This window comes from Artibeus jamaicensis, unplaced genomic scaffold (genome assembly GCF_021234435.1).
Source record: "Artibeus jamaicensis isolate MK-2021 breed Jamaican fruit bat unplaced genomic scaffold, CSHL_Jam_final contig_233, whole genome shotgun sequence".
Lineage (NCBI taxonomy): Eukaryota > Metazoa > Chordata > Mammalia > Chiroptera > Phyllostomidae > Artibeus > Artibeus jamaicensis.
The window spans coordinates 36,706,052-36,727,797 of NW_026521486.1; the positions used below are offsets into that span (position 1 = coordinate 36,706,052).

The window sequence follows — 21,746 nt, forward strand, 5'->3', positions numbered from 1 at the left end:
ATGTAGACAGAATCAGCCACTATGGAAAATAGAATGGTGGTTCCTCAAAAAGTTAAGAATAGCCCTGGTTGGGTAACTTACTTGGTTAGAGTGTTGTTCTGATATACCAAGGTTGTGTGTTCTATCTCTGGTCAGGACACATAAAAGAACCAATGAATGAATGCATCAGTAAATGAAATAAGTTGCTGTCTCTCTCTCTCTCTCTCCCCCCCTTCCCTCTCCCTCACCCTCTCTTCTCCACCCCTTCTCTCGCCCTTCCTCTCTCTCAAAATTAAAAAAAAAACCTAACAACAGAGTTATCATATGACCCAACAACCCCTCTTTTGAGTAGCTACCCAAAACACTTGAAACCATTTATTCACAAAGATACAGCCTTTAGGGGTTTCTTGTTGCAATTGGGAAAGAGTTCAAATGAGTTTCTGTTGTTCTGCATGGTTCTGGTCCTCTATCTTCTTTCCTTATCTCTGATTTACTTTCTTGCATAGGGCTGAGCAAGCCCACTGACCCAGTGACGAGAAGTTTGACCTGTTGAAGGCTGAAAAGAAGTCTGTTGTAGCTATAGTATCTGATGGAATTCCCTGGTTCATTTGATCTACAATGGCCTCCTAATTCTTGAGCTCATCAGCCTTATTCCCACTCTGAGACTTGTACTTTTGCCTGTGATAGACATGTTCTCCAAGACTTTTTATATGGCTGAGGTTTTTTTTTACTTGTGACATCTCAACTCTTTGCAACTCTTTGACTATCCTCAGAAAATTTTCTCCTCCACTGTGCTTTTTCTTTTTGTTCCTTCTTATTTCCTACATAGCATGTATTACCATCAGAAATGGATTGTTTGTTGTCTATCTTGCAGACTTTCTTACCCTCAACCTTCCCTTGCCATGATTCAAATTCAGGAGAGGCTGATGTCTGATTTGTTCAAGTCTGTCTCCCCAGTACCCAAACAGTGCCTGGAATAAAGTGTACATTTAGTAAATATTAGCTAAATAATGGAAGAATGAATAAATAATTAAGAGGCTATAAAAATCAAATAAATGCTTAATACACAAAGAGAAATCTGCTTTACTGGCTTGTAACAACTAAGACACACACAGGGAACCAAATAAGTGGATCTGAATTCAGTTATTTGTTCCGTTGAGTCTTTTAGTTTGATTTTGGGCACATTTCTTAAACCCAGTGTGGGTTTTTTTGTTTTTGTTTTTGTTTTTGTTTGTTTTTCAAAATAGGTATATAAAGCTCATGGGGAAAATGCTTGAATAATTCAGTGAATTATTTGTCAAGTATGACTTAGAGGATTCATAGGTACATTATGTGTGTGATTTGTAAAGTAATCTAGTTACTATAGCCTAAAATTATCTACAAAGCGTACCTCAAGGGTATATACTAAATACCAGCATGATATTCACATTCCAGGGACCATCTCACTCCTTAATGTCTGCTCTCCCAAATTGGAAGAGTCATTTAACTTGATAAGGTTGGAATCAGATCTGTAAGAACTGGGCTATTTCAGGGGAGGAAGAACAACTGTATTTGTTTGGACAGCAGAGTGTAGTTTGGGTTGCAGTAGTCCATCCGCTGTGGCTCTGCTTCTCTGCTCGTTTCAGTTCCAGCGTGTATTGCTGTGGGGTAGTTTCTGACCTAATATCTTTTTCTTTAAGTGTAATAATTGTAGAATTTATGACATACTATCCCTTACATGGAGTTTATAGTCTTTCACATGCTTTATTTTATTTACTCAAAATTTATCTTGCATAGTAGAAAGAACAGACATTTCTAGTCTAAAATAACATAAAAGTTGAAATCCCTGGTAGGGATTAAGTATACTCAGGAACAAATTTGGTAACTGAACTTGGCAGTTAAAATTTGAGGCCTAATGAACTTTTCGGTGAATATTGGTACCATTCATAGTATGATTTAAAAATATTAATCTTAATACAAAAATCATTACTCACCAAATAGCTGTTGTATTGTGTCTACAATGTACAAGGAAAAATTTTGGAGAAATTTTGTGTTCCTTTAGTGTGGGTTCCTCCACTAAAGAACTCTGCAGTCTTACTCCTATCTGTAAAAACTATTGTTAAAGGAGTATGGGAACTAGTTTGCCTCAAGTTCAATAAATTAAATTGCCTGGGATGATACAGAAAATCTCTGATAGAGCTGTGGCTAAAACCTAAGCATGTTGAAAATCAGCAACATTCCCTGCCTTTGGTAACATTTTTTTATTATACAATGTTTGCCTACACCTTTATTTTTGCGTTTCTCCACGTTGTGAGTCTTAATGCTTTTATTTGTTGAAAATAGTTTAAAAGGTCATGTGAAGGAAATAATTCTTTATGTATCTTTCTATATTTTGTATAAGCCCACATGAAGGCTTCCTTGTGTCTTTGGTATTTGTAGAAAAATAACTTGCAGGGAAATGTTAAGATTAATGTTTATTTTTATATTCACAACATGGGAAATTTAGAGACAATTAGTATGTAATAACATTGGAAAATAAACATTCAATTTTATATGGGTAGATGAAGCTGTAAAAGCAGCTAGGAAGTACCAAACGTGTATCTGTAAGTGTGTGTGTAATGGTTAATACTCTAGTTGTGGAGGTAGTTTTTGCAATCACCTCCTTTGTTTGGAGCGGGGCACTGATAATCCCACTGTTGAATAATACAGGGCACATTTTCCAACTGCCTTTTTATCACATACAGCTCTTTTAATATTTGGCACCTGCCTACTTTTGCACCTTCCCGTATTACTATTTGCCTCCACTCTTAATTCAAGCTATTCTTTCTCTTTCTTTTTATTTTTTTTAATCCTCTCTCTATGATGTGTTTTTATTGATTTTAGAGAGAGTAGAAGGTGGCGGGGGGAGAGAGAAAGAGAGGGAGAGAGAGAGAAACATCTATGTGAAAGTGAAACATTAATCAGTAGTCTTCCATACGCATCCTGGCTAAGGACCAAGCCTGCAACCTAGACATGTGCCCTGACTGGGAATCGAATCTGCAACACTTTGGTGTTGGGACAGTGCCCCAGCTAACTTAGCCATCTGGCCAGGGCTCAAGCTGTTCTTACCTATTTAATACTTTCTGTGTATAGCAGTGAGTCTTACAGGTAGGCTTTGGGTACCATTTCCTTCTCTGATACACACCTTGCATATACCTATAGTGTGTGGTTATCTAGAGATTGTTTCTCTTTAACAGTAGAAAGAACTTAGTAAGAACAGACTTTAAAAAATATTCATGTTCTCAGGTATCTTTGAATAGATCTCTTTGAATAGTTCTCAATGATACCTTAAGGTATCTTTGGTAGATGGGTGGATTTAAATAACTGAGTGTGGCTAAGAAGAGAGGTTTGAACTATATGGAAGGCTGGTTCCTTTTCTCCATGCTCCCTAACCACAGCATTGGTTCTTCTTTAACTTACTACCCTATAGTGCTTGCCTCCTGGAAGTTTGGAAGAAAACAAATATATGATATACACACCAATTACTAGAGAAAAAACATACTATTCAATAGTGTTTCTTAATTACAGTGAATAAATATTTTATTTTATGGACTTACTTGTCCCACCAAAGAATACAATCTATTAAAAATCACAGTTGGGTATTTAAACTATGAGATTGTTTAGAACCATGGCAAATACAGAAGTGAAAACAGTTCTTACAATTAAGCAAAACAACTGTCATATCCCAAGTCTACAAAAAGTGACCTTTTTCTCTCTATAAAAGATGCAGCAAATATACCCAAGGAAATTGTCTATAATTATACCATTCTTTAAATTTTCTGAAGTCCAACAAATAGCATGTTATATTTTGCCAGACATGAATTAGAACTTTGCATTGTCTGGTCACTATTAAAGAGGTTACATTTTGGTGCCTTGTATAAAGTAATTATTATGGAATCTATAGAGAACAAACTGTACATGAAGAGGTAAAGCAATTCTATTAAGCAGTTCTTCATGTTTTCGTTAAACCCCAGTCAGAGGTCTGTCTTCCTTTACTACTTGCTAGTAATTCTGCAGCTTCAGAGTGATGGCTGTTGAATTATAGGAATAGTAGCATCATCAGACAGTCTTAACATTTGCAAGCAAAAGTTAATTATCTGAAAATCTGAGGCTTATCCAGAGGTTTAAAAAATATTTTATTTTAGTTTTATTTAATACATGCCTATTTATTTAGCTTCTTAATGCATGTTGTTTCCAACCAAGTAAATCTATTTTCATAACAGATTATTTAAGAGATTTGGCTTATTTTTCTTTTTTGGTGAATGTGCCAAATGTCTGTTTTCTATAAGACATGTGTCTGTTTCAACTTACTATTTTGTATGAGTAGTTTATTATCCAGATAGACCTTCAAAAATAGAATATTTGCTTTAAGAGTTCTTATATATATGGTTGAGTACATATTTTAGAATGATTTGGGGTTTATAAATAGCATGTAAGATAATATTGGGAACATGTTAAGTATAACATATAATGCTTTAAAAAAAGGAAGGAGAGAAAGAACGATAATATTCCAAGCATCTCCAATAAGGGAGTGAGTGGGTGGAACATCTTCAAATACTGATTTGGCTTCCCTCAGAATAGCGTTAAAGTCTTTGTATTTAGCCAACTGAGGCTCCAGCCTGTACATTACCTGTTTAAGTTTGTCCAGTCTCCCAAGTTTTATTACTTTTTACAAATACTGCCTTGAGATTCCGACCGACTTCCACGCATTGACTTATACCTTTCCACGTTATGGGTGTGAATTTCCTGGGGGGCAGTTCTTTTATGTCTGGAATTCCTCAGAGTTTCCATCTGCTTTTACTTGACTTGTGGTCTTGAAGATCATGCTTGGCCCCTGAGATGTTACAGCGTGCCGAGAGGATGTAGAGTTTTGTCAGCCAGTGAAATATGTCTGGCTTTTTTTCTTTCTTCTTTTTTCAGAAGCTTTCATACACTCCTCATCCTGTGTGGTCTTCACTTAACTGAATTTATATTTAACAGAACTACTCACTCTCTTTATCATCTTCTGTGACTTGGTCTTTTTTAAGGAGAGGTGTGTGGAAGGAACATCTGGCCAAAAAAACTATAGTCTCGGTAATAAGAAAACTTAAAGCCCAAAGCTTAAAGAACAGTTATGTATGAATGTGCTTTAATATTCGCAAATGTGTATTTTCTAATATGGAAGAGGATCATATTTCACATGTGTATGACTCTCAAAAAATTCTCACGCCAGCAGTGGACTCCAGGTTTGTCTATGATCCAAATGACTCTTTTCTGTTTGTTTTTAGGCACTACTGCAGTCTTCAGTTAAGCAGCAAGTAGAAGCTATTGAAAAACAGTACATTTCTGCAATTGAGAAACAAGCACACAAGTGTGAAGAGTTGCTAAATGCTCAGGTGAAAAACTGCACATCCATTGTATATTTATACTTTTCTTCTGCCTCTCCTCCCCTGAGAGCTTTATAACTATTTATTCAGTTTCGTACCATTTACTTTCCATGGTGTATTTTGGAGAAAAAATATGCTTATGTAAACCCAGTGTTAGAGTTTGGGAGTTTTATGATAGACTAAAAATAGGCCTGAAGGGCTAAAATGTGTAGGATGTCCTCAAATTAATAATTCTTATGTTAATTTCTGGGTTATAGTATTATTGTATTAACCAAATAAGAAAAGCAAATAGAAGACTATAAATGTGTTATAGCATGTGTAATTATTTTAGTGTTGTAAGACTTATAAATAATTTTTGAATTTTTAGAAGTTTTTATGCTTGAGTTACCATTTGTTGCATATTTGGCATTGATTTCTATTTGAGTTTTTCCACTGATTTTTTTTTAAATTTTCTTGATTTAATGTCTTAGAAGGCATTACAGACATGGCTGGCTGATTTACAGTAAACTATCAGTTAAAGAGTGTTTATGGATGTGTCGTAATGTAAATAATAATGCAGGAAATTCTCAGCAACACTTCTGAATAACAAAACTTGGTAGGTGAAAGTAAAATCAGTTTTATTTAAAGAACCTATTTGGTATCATGGGAAGAAAATAAACTGAGAATTAGGAATAGAATTTATGTGTTTATTTATTTTTAAAGTGAGGGGAAGAGGAGGAGGAGAGAAATATCAGTGGGTAAGAGAAACACTGTGTGGTTCCCTCTTGCATGCCCCCAGCTGGGGACATGTCCTATAACCCAGGCTTGTGCCCTGATTGGGAATCAAACCGTTGACCCTTTGGTTCCCAGGCTGGCACTCAACCCATTGAGCCACCGTAGCCAGGGCATTAAGTGAAGATTTATAAATAGGCCATTGCATCCCCAAGACAGGGGTCAGTTCTATTCAATATTTTTGATGTCATTTTGATAAATGGCTTGAAAGAGGAAATGCACAAGGAATTTTATAAATTTGATCTAACAATTAAACTCTTTTGGGTGGTGAACTACTAGGTTGTCTCAGGTATGAAGTTGTGTGACTTTACAACAGAAAAATCACAGAGAAAAATTAAGGTCATAGAACTGTGAAAACAGCATAAGGCATGTGTTAGCACAGGACAGTCTAGGTTATGCCCTGAACTCTCCGGCTTCAGATAGTGAGGTTTGTATCTCATTCATGCCAAACATACACTGAGGATTATCTTGGGGCGCAGTCTTATATTGTCCTAAGCCTAGGAAATAGCCTGATGGTGTCATTCCTACGTAAAACATGACCTGTTATTGCTGCATAGTGAAAACAAGCCCAGTCAGATTTCCTACCAGTAATTCAATATTCTGGACTAGAAATGACACTTCCGTTCCCAATTATATTCACAATGCCTCTTCCCTTCCGCCTGTCATAATGGGGCCAACTAGTGAGATCATACCAGGAACCTTGAAGGGAGAGAGCAGGAAATATGTGATAAACAGCACTAATATACCACAGTTCCGCCCTTTTGATCACAAAATACTCAGCCTCCATCTCACAGGCAAATTTGCTTATCTTGTTGCTTTGAGTGAAAATGTGAAAGAGCTAGCCAGCTACTGCCTCAAACTCAAAAGTCCAGATTTCTGGATGATAGGTGGTGAGTGATGTGCTGCAGTTTCTACATTATCAGGTCCAGGTATATAGTTCTTCTTGACCTGAAGAGCTAGAAGCTAAAATATATGTTGTTTACCTACAGCAAATCTAGTATACAGTGGTGAGGCAAAGGTAGGGTATGTAATCGCTCAGTAGCAAATACTAAAAATCAGAGATGCACAGCTGTCATTAATATGTAGCAATTCTAAAATTTCAATGGACGGATCGAATGAGAATGTCTGCCATGGCGATAGGATTGCTCTTGGATTTTCCATGATTTTCTTTTCAGGGTTTAGGAACAGGGTTTCTAAAAGTACATTGTTTTTATGATCTTGTAGGTTTAAAATTTTTTAGTATCTTTGTTGGCTATATCTAATGTAGTATTAGAGAATATACCATTTTTCTGTCTGCTTTCTGTCTACAGAAAATTGGGAGCCATGGGTCATTTTAGGTAGCAAATTGTCATAGTTCTAGGGAGTGGTTCTTTTAGCTTCTTATCTATTGATTACAATAAGCTTCATTTAAGAAGGCAGACCAAACCCATAGCTGTTTCAGAGACCTACTCCCTAGATCAAATGTGTGTCTGTGCTTTCCACCCTCATGCTTGTCTGTCCGTGTCTGTCTCTTTTCCTGGTTAAGAATAACTTTATTTATCAAATCTGGTTTAAAGAAATCCCAATGATCTCTTTCCCCCAAACTATTTAGCCCAAACGAAAGTATATATAGTACATACAATCACAGCCTTTTTGGGTCTTTGCTTGGAAACACCCTCATTGATTGAGTTAACAGAGAGTATGGCTAACATATGCTTGGGTTTTTTTTCTTTATTTTTATTATTGACACTTTTACAGATGTCCTCCTTCTCCCTCATTTTGCCCTCCTGTCCCCAGCACCCCCCTCCTTCCCTCTGGCCATCACCTCACCGTTGTCTGTGTCTGTGTGTAACCCACACATGTTCTTTGGCTAGTCCCTTCACTTTCTTTCATCTAGTCCCGCCCTCCCCCTTCCCTCTGAGACCTATCAGTCTGTTCATATATCTTTGCCTCTGTTTCTGTTTTTTTCATCACTTTATTTTGTTCATTAACTTCCACATATAAGTAAGGTCATATGGTATTTGTGTTTCTCTGACTGGTTTATTTCACTCAGCACAATACTCTCCAGGTCTAACCATGCTGTCACAAAAGGTCAGATTTTCTTCTCTTTATAGCTGCATAGTATACCATTGGCTTGAATACGTGTGGCAAAGCTAAATTTAGTTGGTCTTTGTTCCTCCAAGGTTTTCTGAGTTTTTTTTTTTTAATTAATTGAAGTTGGGAACATGGTCATCTCTGCAAATCTCAATTTTAAGAACTTTTTTATTACTTATAATTTATTGCTTATAAATTATCTTTTTCTTGTGAATTCAGTGCTAAACCTGTCATTTTAAAAAATACTCAATAATTTCATGTTAAATATAACCAACACTAGAGCTAATAAATGAGTTCAGCGAAGTTGTGGGTTAAAAGATGAACACACAAAAATCAGTAGTGCTTCCATACACCTGCAATGAACCAATCAAAAAAGAAGTTAAGAAAGCAATTCAAATTAAAATAGCAACTTAAAAAATAAAATACATAGCAATAAATTTAACTAACAGGGTAAAAGACTTGTACACTGAAAACTACAAAACATTGCTGAAATAAAGTAAAGATAACCTAAATAAATGGAAAATCCTCCCATACCCATCAATTAGAAATATTTGGTGGCAAGCATTCAGGTCTACCACAGGACATTTAGAGGACCATAGGCAGCTTAATATGATGAATGCTATTAAAAAACAAACACGAAAAGGGGATATTATTAATAGGTAAAGCCATGTGAAGTATAGAAATGGTTATTCCATGCTTTTTATTTTTTCAAATCATATTTCTTGAGATGCCTTTTGAAATAACAGCTAAATGAATCCTTAGGAATAATGTAGTTCTGATGTATGTGTGTGTGTGTCTTTCTCCTTCATATTTTTAGTTCTCAGACTAATTTGTACTGATGGTTATGTACTAAGGTTCCTAATGTAGGGAGCTTATTCCCATTTTTTCCAGTATACACTATGCTGCAATGACTAATTTAGCACATATGTTACCTCCCTTCCCCCTGGTCCCGACTGCAGTGCCCCCCCCCCACAAAATGGTTTGATTTTCTAAAGCATTAATGCATTAAGCAAGGGAAAATGAGTTTCTCATTGTTTCTTTAGCAAAGATGTCTAGAAGTTAATTATATGGATATAACCTTTATTATTATTAACAGTTCAAGGCCTTGTAATATATGTTTAAAAATTCTATGTGTACCAATTTATAAATAATAAGCAATACAAGAAGATATTCATTGAGCTTTTACTAACACATTTTTAAACTTATAATTTGATAGTAAAACCTGTTAGGTTTTTGTGATAGTTTATTTTATGTATCTACTTTGCTAGCTGTGGTGTTTGTTTGGTCAAACTTTGGTCTAGATATTATTGTGAAGGTATTTTGTAGATTTTATTAACGTTTGTAATCAGTTGACTTTAAGTTGACCTCATCCAATCAATTAAAGGTATTAAGAACAAATACCTTTACTACAGGTATTTCTTGTGGTTTCTTGAAAAAAGAGATTCTTCTTTAATATTCTAACACAGAAGTCCTGTCAGTTTCTAGCCTGCCCTAAGGGAATGGCTGCTTGCTAGCTTCTACAGTATCATGCACTAATTCCTTCAAGTAAATTAATCTCAGTTTCTCTCTGTCCTGCTTCCCTCTTTCTTCGTCTCCATGTATTCCATTGGTTCTGTTTCTGTGGAAAATTCTGTCTAATGTAATCTGTAACAGTTTATTTATTTTGCTCATCTTTGAGATTATTGTGACTTTTTAAGGATGCTTAAGAACTTCCTCATGCTTTTCTATACATACATACGCTATTCGTCTACCGAGTTTCGGTTAACTTGTTATGTAGTCACTGAAAAAGTGCAAGAAAGCTGTATTTGTGTCTGTGACTTTCAGCACTTCTGTTGCTTTAGAACACGCCAAATGCATATTGAAATTTTATGACGTATTTGTTAATTTGTATATGTAGATATTGAGGAATTCTGGCTGTCTGCAGTGTGTATATCTAGAAGTAAGTGCTATAATTACATCTAAATAGTCAAAGTTAGTGTTCTCAAATTCAAACAGAATTCACTCAGTTATGTTAATTAATCAAGTTTTGGTAATAATTTTTCATACAGTTACATGAGTAATAGGTGAAAGAGTAGATATCAGAATCCAGAGTTTACACGAATTAGTGATTGGTATTTACTTGCTGTATTTTCTTTTTACTTAGTTATAAACCAGTAACAACACTAATTTTATTACTTGTATAATAGTTGTGGTGTTATTATTCTAATCCATTCTTAACATACCATCAGGATCACTTGAGTCTCATTCTCATAAAATAGGCAGAAAAAGTGAACCTTGAGACCAGTTATCTGCCAGAAAAAACACCTTTTACTACCTGCTAATTATTGTCCCAAATGTGTGTACTGATATGTTGGCAGATTGTGGCTAGCCATAAAATTATTTTTCTCTCTTACCACATGCTTCACTTTTCTTTATGCCCCATATATAATAAATTTAAAAGAGTGAATAGAGAAGTGAAATTGTAAATTAAAACCCACTACCCAGAAAGTAATAAGAAGGTTACCTGCTATTTCTTTTTATATTCTTCGAGAAAGTAGGCAGATTATCATTCTCATTTAAAATAATACATGTAATGTTTGCCTTAAGAAGAAAACCATAGAAAGAACTGTCCTACTTACTGCTTGGGCACAAAATTGCAGTGACGATAAAGAGAGATTAGAACTTGTGAATTCCTGTGTAATTTTTTGTTCTCTGATTGCTGCCTGTGTGTTTTCATCCTTTCACAACTTTCTGTCAGTACAGAGACCGTTCTTTTTTGACAGAGGACATATTAAGGGAAACAGAAGCCCTAGAGTAGTGAAGCGATTGCTGTTGTGCCTGCTGGTGATAGGTACGCAATTTGCCTGCGTAGGTGAATTGTGGTCAAGGAGCTCACAGATGAAAACAGTGAAACATGGCCTGTCATCTTTTGAGGATTTCCAAAAAAGGAGGGGAGGATGCTAAGTTCCCTAGACTGAAAATGGAATAGTACTCTGAACTTTAAAGAAGAATGTTCACAAACTTGTGATTGTAATGATGGTTCCTGGCATGAGTCCAGGTGGACTGCTAAAGATGAATGGTCACAATGCGACCAGACTGATTTGCTCAGAAAACACTGTCTGGCTGAACTGACACTTTCGGAATCGAGATGGTCAGCCAGGTGAAGATTATCTAAGCTGTAACAAATAAAGCCTCTCACAAGATCATTGTGAACAAAAGTATTAAATATTTGAGAGAGAGGGCATTAGATAAGTAATTGGCTAAGCGGTCACATCAAATATATAAATATGTGGATTACTATCCACTTAGAGAAATAGTCTGTAGTGAAATGCCACAGAGTACCATGGTTATCCTTAGTTTGCTCCATGTTATCAATGATTTCAATGAAAATACAGGATTTTATTTTTTACTTTTGTGTGTGAAGTGAGTTGTATTTAAAATGTTTTTTAGAGGCTGAAGTAGTGGGGCTATATCCATAGTAAAATTCAAAAGGAATGCATATTAGCCTTTTATACTTAAAACTTAGGCATCAGTAGAGGACGAGGAGCCCAGTTCAGCCATATAACATGTGTTGAACATTTAGGGTTTTATTTAGTAAGTTTCAAAAGCATATTTTTAAAACTAATGTAATTTTTCTTTGATATAATTGAAGTCAGTTTTCCTAAGGGGAAGAAATGGAAGAATGGAGTCCTACTCTTTGAACTTATATCAATTAGTTCCTTTTAGTACTAGGTGTCATATTTTCAAAAGATTAAGATTTTTAAATTGGAAAATAATTCATGGACAGTGCATATAGGGTTCAAGGGACATAAAAACGTACAGTATGAAGAAGAATTAATGTAACTACTTGAATAAAGTTACCTATCTTAAAGTTTGAAGTAAAGTTAAGTATTCTTTAAGTTCCTTTCTGGGCCTAATATTTTGTCATTGTAGAAAGGGAGTTTAATTTGCATTTACTGGGTATGTGCTGAGTGGAGATCCATATAGACATGGGCATGAGTATAGTCGACTTCATCATTCTTGCCTTAGAATTTCCTTATTTGTCTAGATACATAAATACTTTTTACTATACTTAAGGACATGAAAAGAAAATATTTTATACTTGTATATTGTTGGGCTGTTTACTCCAATCCTTAGAGAGAATATTTTTTAAAATAAAATGAAAAATAAAACAAAGACAATAAGTAAACAACTAGAATAGGAACCAAATTACAGAAACGAGATCACATGGAGGTTTGTCAGTGGGGAGGGGGAGGAGGAAGAATGGAGGACAAGGGTACAGGGAGTAAGAAGCATAAGTGATAGGTGCAAATAGATAGGGGGAGGTTAAGATAGTATAGGAAATGGAGAAGTCAAAGAACTTATATGTATGACCCATGGACATGAACTAAGGAGGGGGAATGTTGGAGGGAGGAGGGTGCAGGGCAGAGAGGAATAAAGGGGAAAAAATGAGACAACTTTAATAGCGTAATCAATAAAATATACTAAGAAAACAAAAATAATTTATATCTTTACTGACATCTTTTTTTAAAAACATGATTTTATTTTTATAAACCAATGCCTTAGATATTTTCCTTCAGAAAGATTAACATTTTCTTTAAAATATCCACTGTGGATAAAATTAATTCCTTGGGCAGAAACAATTTCTTGTGAAATACTTTTTATTAGTTTATAGAAGGTTTAGTATTGAAAACAGATGGCAGAACTAATAGTAAAACAACTGCTTATTGTAAAAAATATATCTACCCACTAAATATCTTTGCTTTGAGATTTTTTAAATAGTTTTTGTTCTGTTGTAAATGATCACAATTTTGATGAAAAGGAGACATGAGAAAGATCTTTATACTTGATGGATTCCCTGTCATATAAGCAATTTAACCATTCCGATTGGACAGCAGCTTATTTTTTTTGGTATCTTACAGTTAAAGCTCATGAATCAGAAGTGTGATGGTGGGTGAAACATAGTGTTATCGCTTGTACACTCAAAGCACAGCACTGTTTCCGTGGCCACAGGGGTTAGCTAAACCAAGCTCTGAAATAGTCTGCGTTTAAATTCTCATCATTTGCACTACTTTCAAGGTCTGTTTCAAGAAATGATGAGCCATTACTTACTATAAAATTTTTTTGTGGATAGTTATGAGCTCTCTATTTATCCCCATCGTGACCTAACCATTATTATAAAGCCTGTATCACTTGATTGTATGAATGGCAGTGAAAGAGGAAATAAGTAAATAGGCAAAGTGAGGAGTGAAGTTCAGATTATGAAATGACCAGATTCTCCATAAGTAGCATGTCTAAAAAAAGCATGTACAATTACATTATGTAATAGATGCGTGCTCTCAGCATTTTACTGTATTAACTCATTTAATATTTATATTTCACTTTCAGTGTTACTGGCATTAAACAAATAGATTAGACTCCCTAGAGCAGAGTACAAGAAGAGTTTGAGTTGTGCCCAAAATAGTAATCCTTTTATGTCTCCTCAGAGTCACAAAAGGACCTGGAATAAATGGAAGGCTTTATAGTGGCAGCAGCCTCCCCCTGCTCCGTTCAGCTTCTTCTGTTTAACCCACAATGCTGTGCTATTAAAGCCCATAAATCAGAGGCTGCCAGGAACCCACCTGTAGCCTAACAAAGTTAGGTTTCTGAGGTTGCTGCACAAGGGATAATATATACCAAGGGAACTATGAACGTCTTTAAAAGGGGGGAGTAGGGAAGAATATTACAGGGTTTGGGGGCTAGAATTAGTCATAGAATGGTCTGCAGAGATTCATCAGAATGTATTTAAAAAGTGGAACAATCTATGATCTTTAGAACACATTTGAGTCTGTCTAAAGTTACTATTAGACTAGTTTTTTCTGTGGGCTTATCTTAAGATACATGGATCTGAGTGGAGTGTTGTTAGAAGATTTGACCTCAGATAGTCTGCTCTGCACATCGTGGCCAGGTCTGGCACAATTTACTTATTTTGTGACTCAACTGTGTTTTGCAAAATGTGGTTTTTGTTTCCACTGAGAGTTCTCCCTCTTGGGTTAGTTGTCAGTAATACTGTCTTTTACTTTATCAGGATAATTGTAATCTTTTTCCGACCTAACCTTAGTTCATCAGCTCATGGCATGCTATCCTATTGGGTCCCGCAAAGCCTCTGTTGTGTGTGTGTACATACTTGAAATTTTTATCCTTATTCCCCAATTTTTATCCTGTCTTCCCCGTCATTGGGGGACCAATTTTAATATGTGTCTGTATTTTGCAATCTCTGGGATATTGTGTGCATTTACTATTATCTTACAAAAATGGTATAATGTGTAGAAATTCTGTTTCCAACTTTTCCCACTAAGGTCTATGCTTATAAAATCCACTGAACATTATGCTCATAAATTCAACATTGTTGCCATGTGTGCATGATTTCCTGTTTTAACATCTTTCTGTTACTATGTGTAAATCTAATTTACTTTGCTAAATTGTGGACTCCATAGAATGAATCCACCGTATTTTTTTCTACGCACTCTCCCATAATGGACTAGTTGACTTTTAACTTTTCACCAGCCCAATAATTTTTCTGTGTTCTTACAGTTCAGTACAAGAAAAGAAAAAGGTTTTCCGTCCATTTGTTGATCAATTGTTGATCATCTCCATCCAATAAGGCAATTGCTACATGACGGCCTGTGCATTTACTTAAATATTGCCAATTTGTCCTCCAGGATGGCAGTGACGGACTATAGTCCTACCAGCACCATGCAACCCCTTACATCCCTCAGGGACTCGACATTGTCCAGCTTCTGATTTTCACTCTTTTAATAACTGATGCCTCAATCTTAATTTGCATTTCGTTTCATAAAATTGTTAATTTTGGGGATTACTTTTTCAGTAAATTGCTTACTCATTAGTCTTTTTGAAATTGAGGTTGATCTGTAATTTGTATCAATGTGCGGGGTTCCTTGTACATTTAAATATTAATCCCCTGAGGGTTTTATACAGTGAATATCTTTTATCTGTAAATAGAATACCAACTTTGTCCTTAGTGTCTATTACTAAACAAAAACCCCTAATTTTGATGTAATCCAATTCTTCAGTTTTTGCCTTAAAATTTGTACTAAGTTTCTTTAAGGATCCCCTTACTGTCCTTATAGCCAAAGGCTTACCTGTACACTTTTTTCCTACTAACTTTGTGATTTTAAATTTTGTTTTATCTCTGTAGAGTCTGACTCTGTATGCAATGTTAGCTAAAGATCCAGCTAAGATTTGTATGTTCCCGCCTAAAATGAGCCACTTTTCCTAGTGGCTTACAGAGCAGCATCTGTTTAAAAACCTGTATGTGATCTTTCAGGCCCAACTGTAGGCAGTTGCAAAGGTCTGCCTGGCAAGCTTCAGGAAAAACTACTCTTCCCTCACTAGACGCGTGGTGAACTATTAACGGATTGTAGCCCGAAGGGAGTTGGACTGTAGCCTGAAGGGAGTTGCGTTCAAGTACTCTGGCCCCACTGGCTGGCCATGCTCTCCACAGAGCTGCATTCCTAGCTCAGGGGTCCACATTTCTATTTCTTTGTCCGAGACCTTGGGCAGAGGTCTGCTTGAGGCATTTCTGCTTAGGCCTCCTTATTGGGAGGATGAGGGAGAAACCTTAAAAATATGTTATCCTGCTCTGATTCAGTGTTCAGTACTTTCCCACTCCTCCTCCTGCCTGCCTTTTTGACCACCATCTTAGGGTCCATACAACAGCCAGAGATTTTTGTTCAGGGTTCCCACAGCAGAGAGATGACTCCCCCTTCTGTGCTACCTCACAAGATCTGTGTCTGTGTGCAGTTCCATGGGGGGAAATGGAACAAGGAGTCAGTGCTCATCCGGTTTTTAGCCGCTTGCTTATACAGTAAGTGATTAAAGGCTTCTCTGCCACTTTCATTTTGGCTTGTTGTGGCTTAGTCAGCAGTGTCCACGCCCAAGAGCTTACTCTTTCCAGTTCAGCTGAGCTCCGGACAATACTCAGGTGACATTTTCAGAGTACAGTTTTTGGACCAGAAGCTTTGATACCATTATCACTGGGGAGCTTGTTAGAAATGCAAATCTCTAGCACTACCCCAGACTACTGAATCATAAACTCTGCCCTTGGACTCTTAAATACTCCAGGTGGTTGATACACACAAAGGTGTGAGAACCACTGAACTAACAGTGTATCCTTAGCACATTGTTTTGTGGCACCTCTTTGTCCCATATTAAGTTCCCGTATATTACATGGGTCTGTCTCTGAGCTCTCGCTTGTGTCCCATTCACTCATGGGTTTGTTCCTGTATAGACACCGTACTGGTTTTCTTACTGTGTTCTGTTACTCTGGGAGAATCTCATGACGTGGCGTGATGGGCCTCGGCTCTTCTTTCCTTTCTTTCCACACTAAATATTTCAATCCACTCTTTAGCTTGCGTGATTTCCCCAAGAGAAGTCTACTGTAAAATTTATCCTTTCCCTGTTATAAGTAGTTTTATTTATAACTTGTTGGTTGTTTGCTCTGGCTTTTTTCAAATTCCCTCTTTTTCTTTGATTTTCTGTTGAGTCCAATACATGTAGGTGTAAGTTTTCTAGTGTTTATCTTGCTTGGTTTTCTCCATACTTCTGGACCTGTGGTTTGATGTTTGTTACTGATTTTCGAAAATTCTTGGCCATTATTACTTTCAAATATATCTTTTAAATTCTTATTCAAATATGTCTTATTATTTCAAATGTTATACGTATGTTATGCCCTTGAAAATTGTCTCATAATTCTTGTTCTCCGGTCTGTGTTTTGTTTTGTTTTCCTCTTTGTGCTTCAGTCTCTGGAGTTTTTATTGTCTCTTCGTTTTCATGATTCTTTTCCTTGGTTAGGTTGACTTTACTGATGCACCTGTCAAAGGCATTCTTTCTGTTTTGATTTCTAATGTTTCCTTTTGATTCTTCCCTAGAGTTACCATCTATGTATTATCCATCAGTTGTTGCATTTATCTGCTTTTTCCATTAGATTCTTCAACATACTATTTTTATTTTGAATTTCTAGTCTTATCATTCCAAAATCTGTCCTACGTAAACAGGTTTTGATGCTTTCCTTGTTCCTTCAGACTCTTTAGCTATTTAGCATGCCTTATAATGTTTAAAAGGTGACTTTGTAAGTGTGTATGATGACAGATGTGTATGAGATTTATTAAGATCATTTTACAATATGTACACATATTAATTACATTGTATACCTGAAACTAATATAATGTTATATGCAGTTATACCTCAAAATATGATTTTATTATGCTATGTAATAGGAATTGAGGTGAAAGGCTTTTAGTGCAGAGATGTGTTATTTTGACAGGAGTGCGCAGCTGTGTTTGATGTTTCCCGTTGTAAGGCCCCAGAGGACTAAGATTCCTACGAGTCCTTGTTTCTGTCTCCCCTGTCGTCTTTGGCTTCCGAGAGCACCCTCCGTAGGCAGAGCCTGCACCTCACAGCTTTCTGCTGTTATCACACGGGCACCCTGCTGGCTGGCTCATAAGGTGCTGGGGCAGGGAAGCATGCTGTTATCTTAGAACGAAATCTTTGTCTTTTAGTGGGTTCAGGCCTTCACAAGGGTTTCTTGACTCCCCCCCCCCCCCCACAGTTTTATAAGAGACAAGATGGCTGGAGGAGGCTAGTGGAATCTTGGTAATGCCTTTCCCCCAGGTGGAAGGTTTTATAAGGTTTTGTGAAAGTTTTTTTCATTAAAAAAATAACCTTTGTTATCGATAATGCTCTGGGCATAATTTGCAGTGGTTACTTTTTCTACTCCCTTTGCCAGAGCCCTGAGGGGAAAAATTTTGGCTTTTCACATTGATATCCTGATCAAATTTTGGGGTGGGAGAGGGGCGGGTGGAGGAAGTTTTTTCCCTACACTCATGAGAGTGTAGGGAAAACACTCTATGACACGAATTTTCAACCTTTTTAATCTCATGGAACATATAAACTAATTACTAAAATTCTGTAGCACACCAAAAAATGTATTCAGAAAAATATGTGTAAATTTGATTAATTCACATTGGACAGCTGTTGCTGTTGGCTGTTGTCATTTTTTTGTTTTAATTTTACAGTCTTAGGGAAAAGAGGTCAGTGCCCCTGACTAAATAGTCAGGTACTGCGTGTTTTACAAACTTCTGGCCGCTCAGCGGTTGAAAACCACTGCCCTGTGACATCAGCCCTCGAGTCCTTACTGTCATACTTATCCTCACTCAGCCTCCAGCAGTTCCTCAAATTTATCAGTTCAGTGTTCCTACAAGTTTACACCTTCAGCAGCTTCTGTTCCAGGGATGGGGGTCTTGGCTGTGTCTCCCTGGATTTTCCTGTCTCTGCAGACTTTTGGGTGGCTGTTGGCCCTGTCATAGTTCTCTGATGGGTCCGAGGCACATCACTGGTCTTGAGAATTGGGGTGACATGCCCGGCTCTTTATATGTCAGAGCTGAAAGCAGCAGTGTGAACATATGTTTTTATTATCCAGTTTACAAATGTGTTTTATCTATCAAAACCTTCCTTCGATTAAAAGCATCTGTTGAAAACTCCTTATAATTAAGACTAACAAGGTCATGGTGACTCTAGTTGAAGTGGGGATGGGATGTCTAGTTCTCTGCAGAACAGAATTCGGAAACTGCCGGTCCCTTCTATGAAGTGATCAGGTCCATGACCAAGCCCTTATGAGTATTCTGTTGGTTTTTGCCAAGCATCCTGTCTTTTATTCTTCTTAGTACTTAATACTGTGTTTTAAATTACATAATGTGCTCACTCACCATTTACAGTGTTTGTGTGGCCGCATATACTTCATAGAAATACAGTTTATTTGAGAGGGAAGTGGAGTGTGTTGTGTTTTAGAATATGTGTTCATGTGACTGTAGAAAATAAAATAATCCTCTTGAAGAAATGACCCTTCTCATCTATGGAATATGTTAATCTTGCATAGAAAAGAGAAGGGGGCATTTTTTTCTACACTTCTTTTTCTCTAGATGGATGTATAATCTTTAAGAAAACATGTTAAAAGTGTTTGGTGGGATTATTTTATTTCCTACCTAAAAGATATTAAAAACGTGATAAGCTTTCCCAAGGTGTTATTCACCAACTCTGCATTTCATGTTTATTATAAGGTTGTGTGAGAAAATTGTTAGACATTTCTTAAGTCTTCCAACAACTTCAGAGTCTTAAAACTCTCGGCTAGATTTTGAGGAGTGGGGCCGGGAGTCTGATATATAATTCTTTTTATTGACTTTTCAATTTCTGTCATGTTATATATGCTTATGACCTGTTTTTCAACTGAACCAGTAATTTAGTCCATTACTGGTCTGTGTAAATCTTAGCCACAGCTATTTCCCAGGGTGGTTTTGGGTCTAACGAGCGGTTGGTGTTGATGTCCAGCAGGAAATCTTGCAAACCAGACGATGAGTGTGGTTCGAGCTGTAACCTTGTTAAAGCCTTGGTCAGGTTGCACTTAGGAGAGTTATTTAATTAGTGTCCCAATAATATTTGTGTGCAGTTTTTAGGTGACCACTACTTTTTTTTTTTCTTTCATCGTAGTTCAGAAAGAGACAGTTGCCTGTTGTTATCAGAGTCAGGTATTAATCCAATACTCTTTTTAAAAACTATATATCTTTAAGCAGTTGTTTTAACAACTGGTAGAATTTCTCTTGAACACTAGTATCTGTGATGTCATAAGCTTACATTGAGAGCTCCCAGTAGTTTAGGCACTATATTTTAAGTTTCTTTTTTTTAATGTAAGAACATTCTCTGCCTTCAAGAACTATTAGACTTGTTACGGGAGACTGATGTAAAAGGAATTGTAATGCAAAACAAAAAACCACACCAGTGATGGAAACAAACTGCTCTGGGGCCACGGGTCAGGGGCAGGACACGCTTCCTGCGTGTTGAGGGAGCAGCTCCAAGAGGTCCCATTTTCATGATGGGCGTGGAAGACTGGCTTTTGACTTGAAGAGAAAGTGTATTGTAAGTACACAGAAGTAGTCTGTGTTCAAATGTAACTTACTTATAATGTATGTGTATTTTTTTTGTTTATTGATGCATAAATCATATATAGTAAAATCTACCCATTTTAGGTGTACCACTTTTTGGATTTTGACACTTAATGTTGTAACTGCTACCTAAGTCAAGATTTAAAAAACATTTTTTCAACCCCTCCAGCCCCCAAATTCCCTCATTTCCTTTGTAGTCAATCTATACAAGTATTTTTAAGATATATTAAGTAGAAATTTTGAGTGAAAACTTTTTGTGTAACACTACTGATACCGAATAATTTCATCCTATATGGTATATTTTGCCAGACATTTCTTTTCTAGCTTTCAAATTTGTATTATTTAAAAGACTGTCTTAGTAAGGTAACTTAGGAAGACTATTACAAATGTTTAATCATTTACAGATGCATATTATTTTAACCTTAAATTACAATACCTATTTTTATTGGTAAGGGGAAATGATGTGATTAAAAACCGTAATGTTATGACCCACAGACATGAACAATGGTGGGGGGATTGCCTGAGGGAGTGGAGTTGCTGGGGGGAGGGGAGCAAAGGGGGAAAATCAGGCCAATTGTAGTAGCCTAATCAATAAAATATAGTTAAAAAATATAATGTTAAATACACAGTCTTGTTTTGTGATTTTTGTAAAGGCCAAGGCATGACATAAAGGACGGACTGATGGCTTTGAAAAGGAGAAAATGAAAGGGTGGAAATAGAATAAAGGGCAACAATAGTCAAAACGAGTGTGTTGGCATATTCAGGGCAATGAATGCAAACAGTAATGTGAGTGTCCAGGATACATTCGCTTTGCCAGCACCATTCTCAGCACGTCCTTGCAGAATTTGTGAAAGCTGGTACGTTTACTGCCGTCTAGAAACGTGCAGTTTGGAATAGGAATCTAACCTTTAATGCTACATGTATTTACATAAAAGATTATTTTAAAAGTAGATATGTCATTGAATTTCCTATAAAGAGATTGTGTGTATATTGGAAAGAAACATAAAAAGTTGTATATAGATTTAATTAAATGTTTCTACATGAAATATCATTAAAGATGACTATATGAGGGATAATGAACTCCATTACAGGGTGGATATCCCATCAGTGAATTCCTCAGTAATCAAGCACATACTGAGGTGTTGCAGTAAAACTTATTTCATACCCCGACTCCTTGTTTCTTTGTGAAAGGAGGATGCTGTGCCCGAGACAGGGATGTCCTGTAGTCGCTCAGTCCTGTAGTTGACGGTGATAAACTAGTGTGTCTAATTTAGTGTAAAATTATGTTTAGAATTTTTAAGATTCCAGGTATGACATTTTTCTTTTCTTTCTTTTATTTTTTTCTTGTTGTTCGAGTACAGTTTTTTGGCTTTCCCTCCACCCCACCACCCCAGCCTTCCCCCACTCCCTCCCTCCTTTCCACTTTCCCCTTGTTACTGTCATGTGTCCTTTAAAATTATTCCTGTAAACCCTTCTCCCTTTTTCCCCTTTATCTCCTCCCCTCTCCCCTCTGGACACTGTCGGCCTGTTCTCATTTTCAGTGTCTTTGGCTATAGTTTGCTTG

The 21,746-nt window shown here is 36.5% G+C and overlaps 1 protein-coding gene across 2 annotated transcripts in view; it reads left to right on the top strand.

The window, feature by feature from the left end:
• Nucleotides 1-21,746, top strand: part of CCDC91 (coiled-coil domain containing 91) — a 277,346-nt gene that overhangs the window by 159,532 nt on the left and 96,068 nt on the right. For both annotated transcript variants that reach the window (XM_037144864.2, XM_053661500.1), the window contains exon 8: nt 5,265-5,372. In XM_037144864.2, coding sequence (XP_037000759.2) covers nt 5,265-5,372 — 108 coding nt within the window. The remainder of the gene's footprint in view (nt 1-5,264; nt 5,373-21,746) is intronic.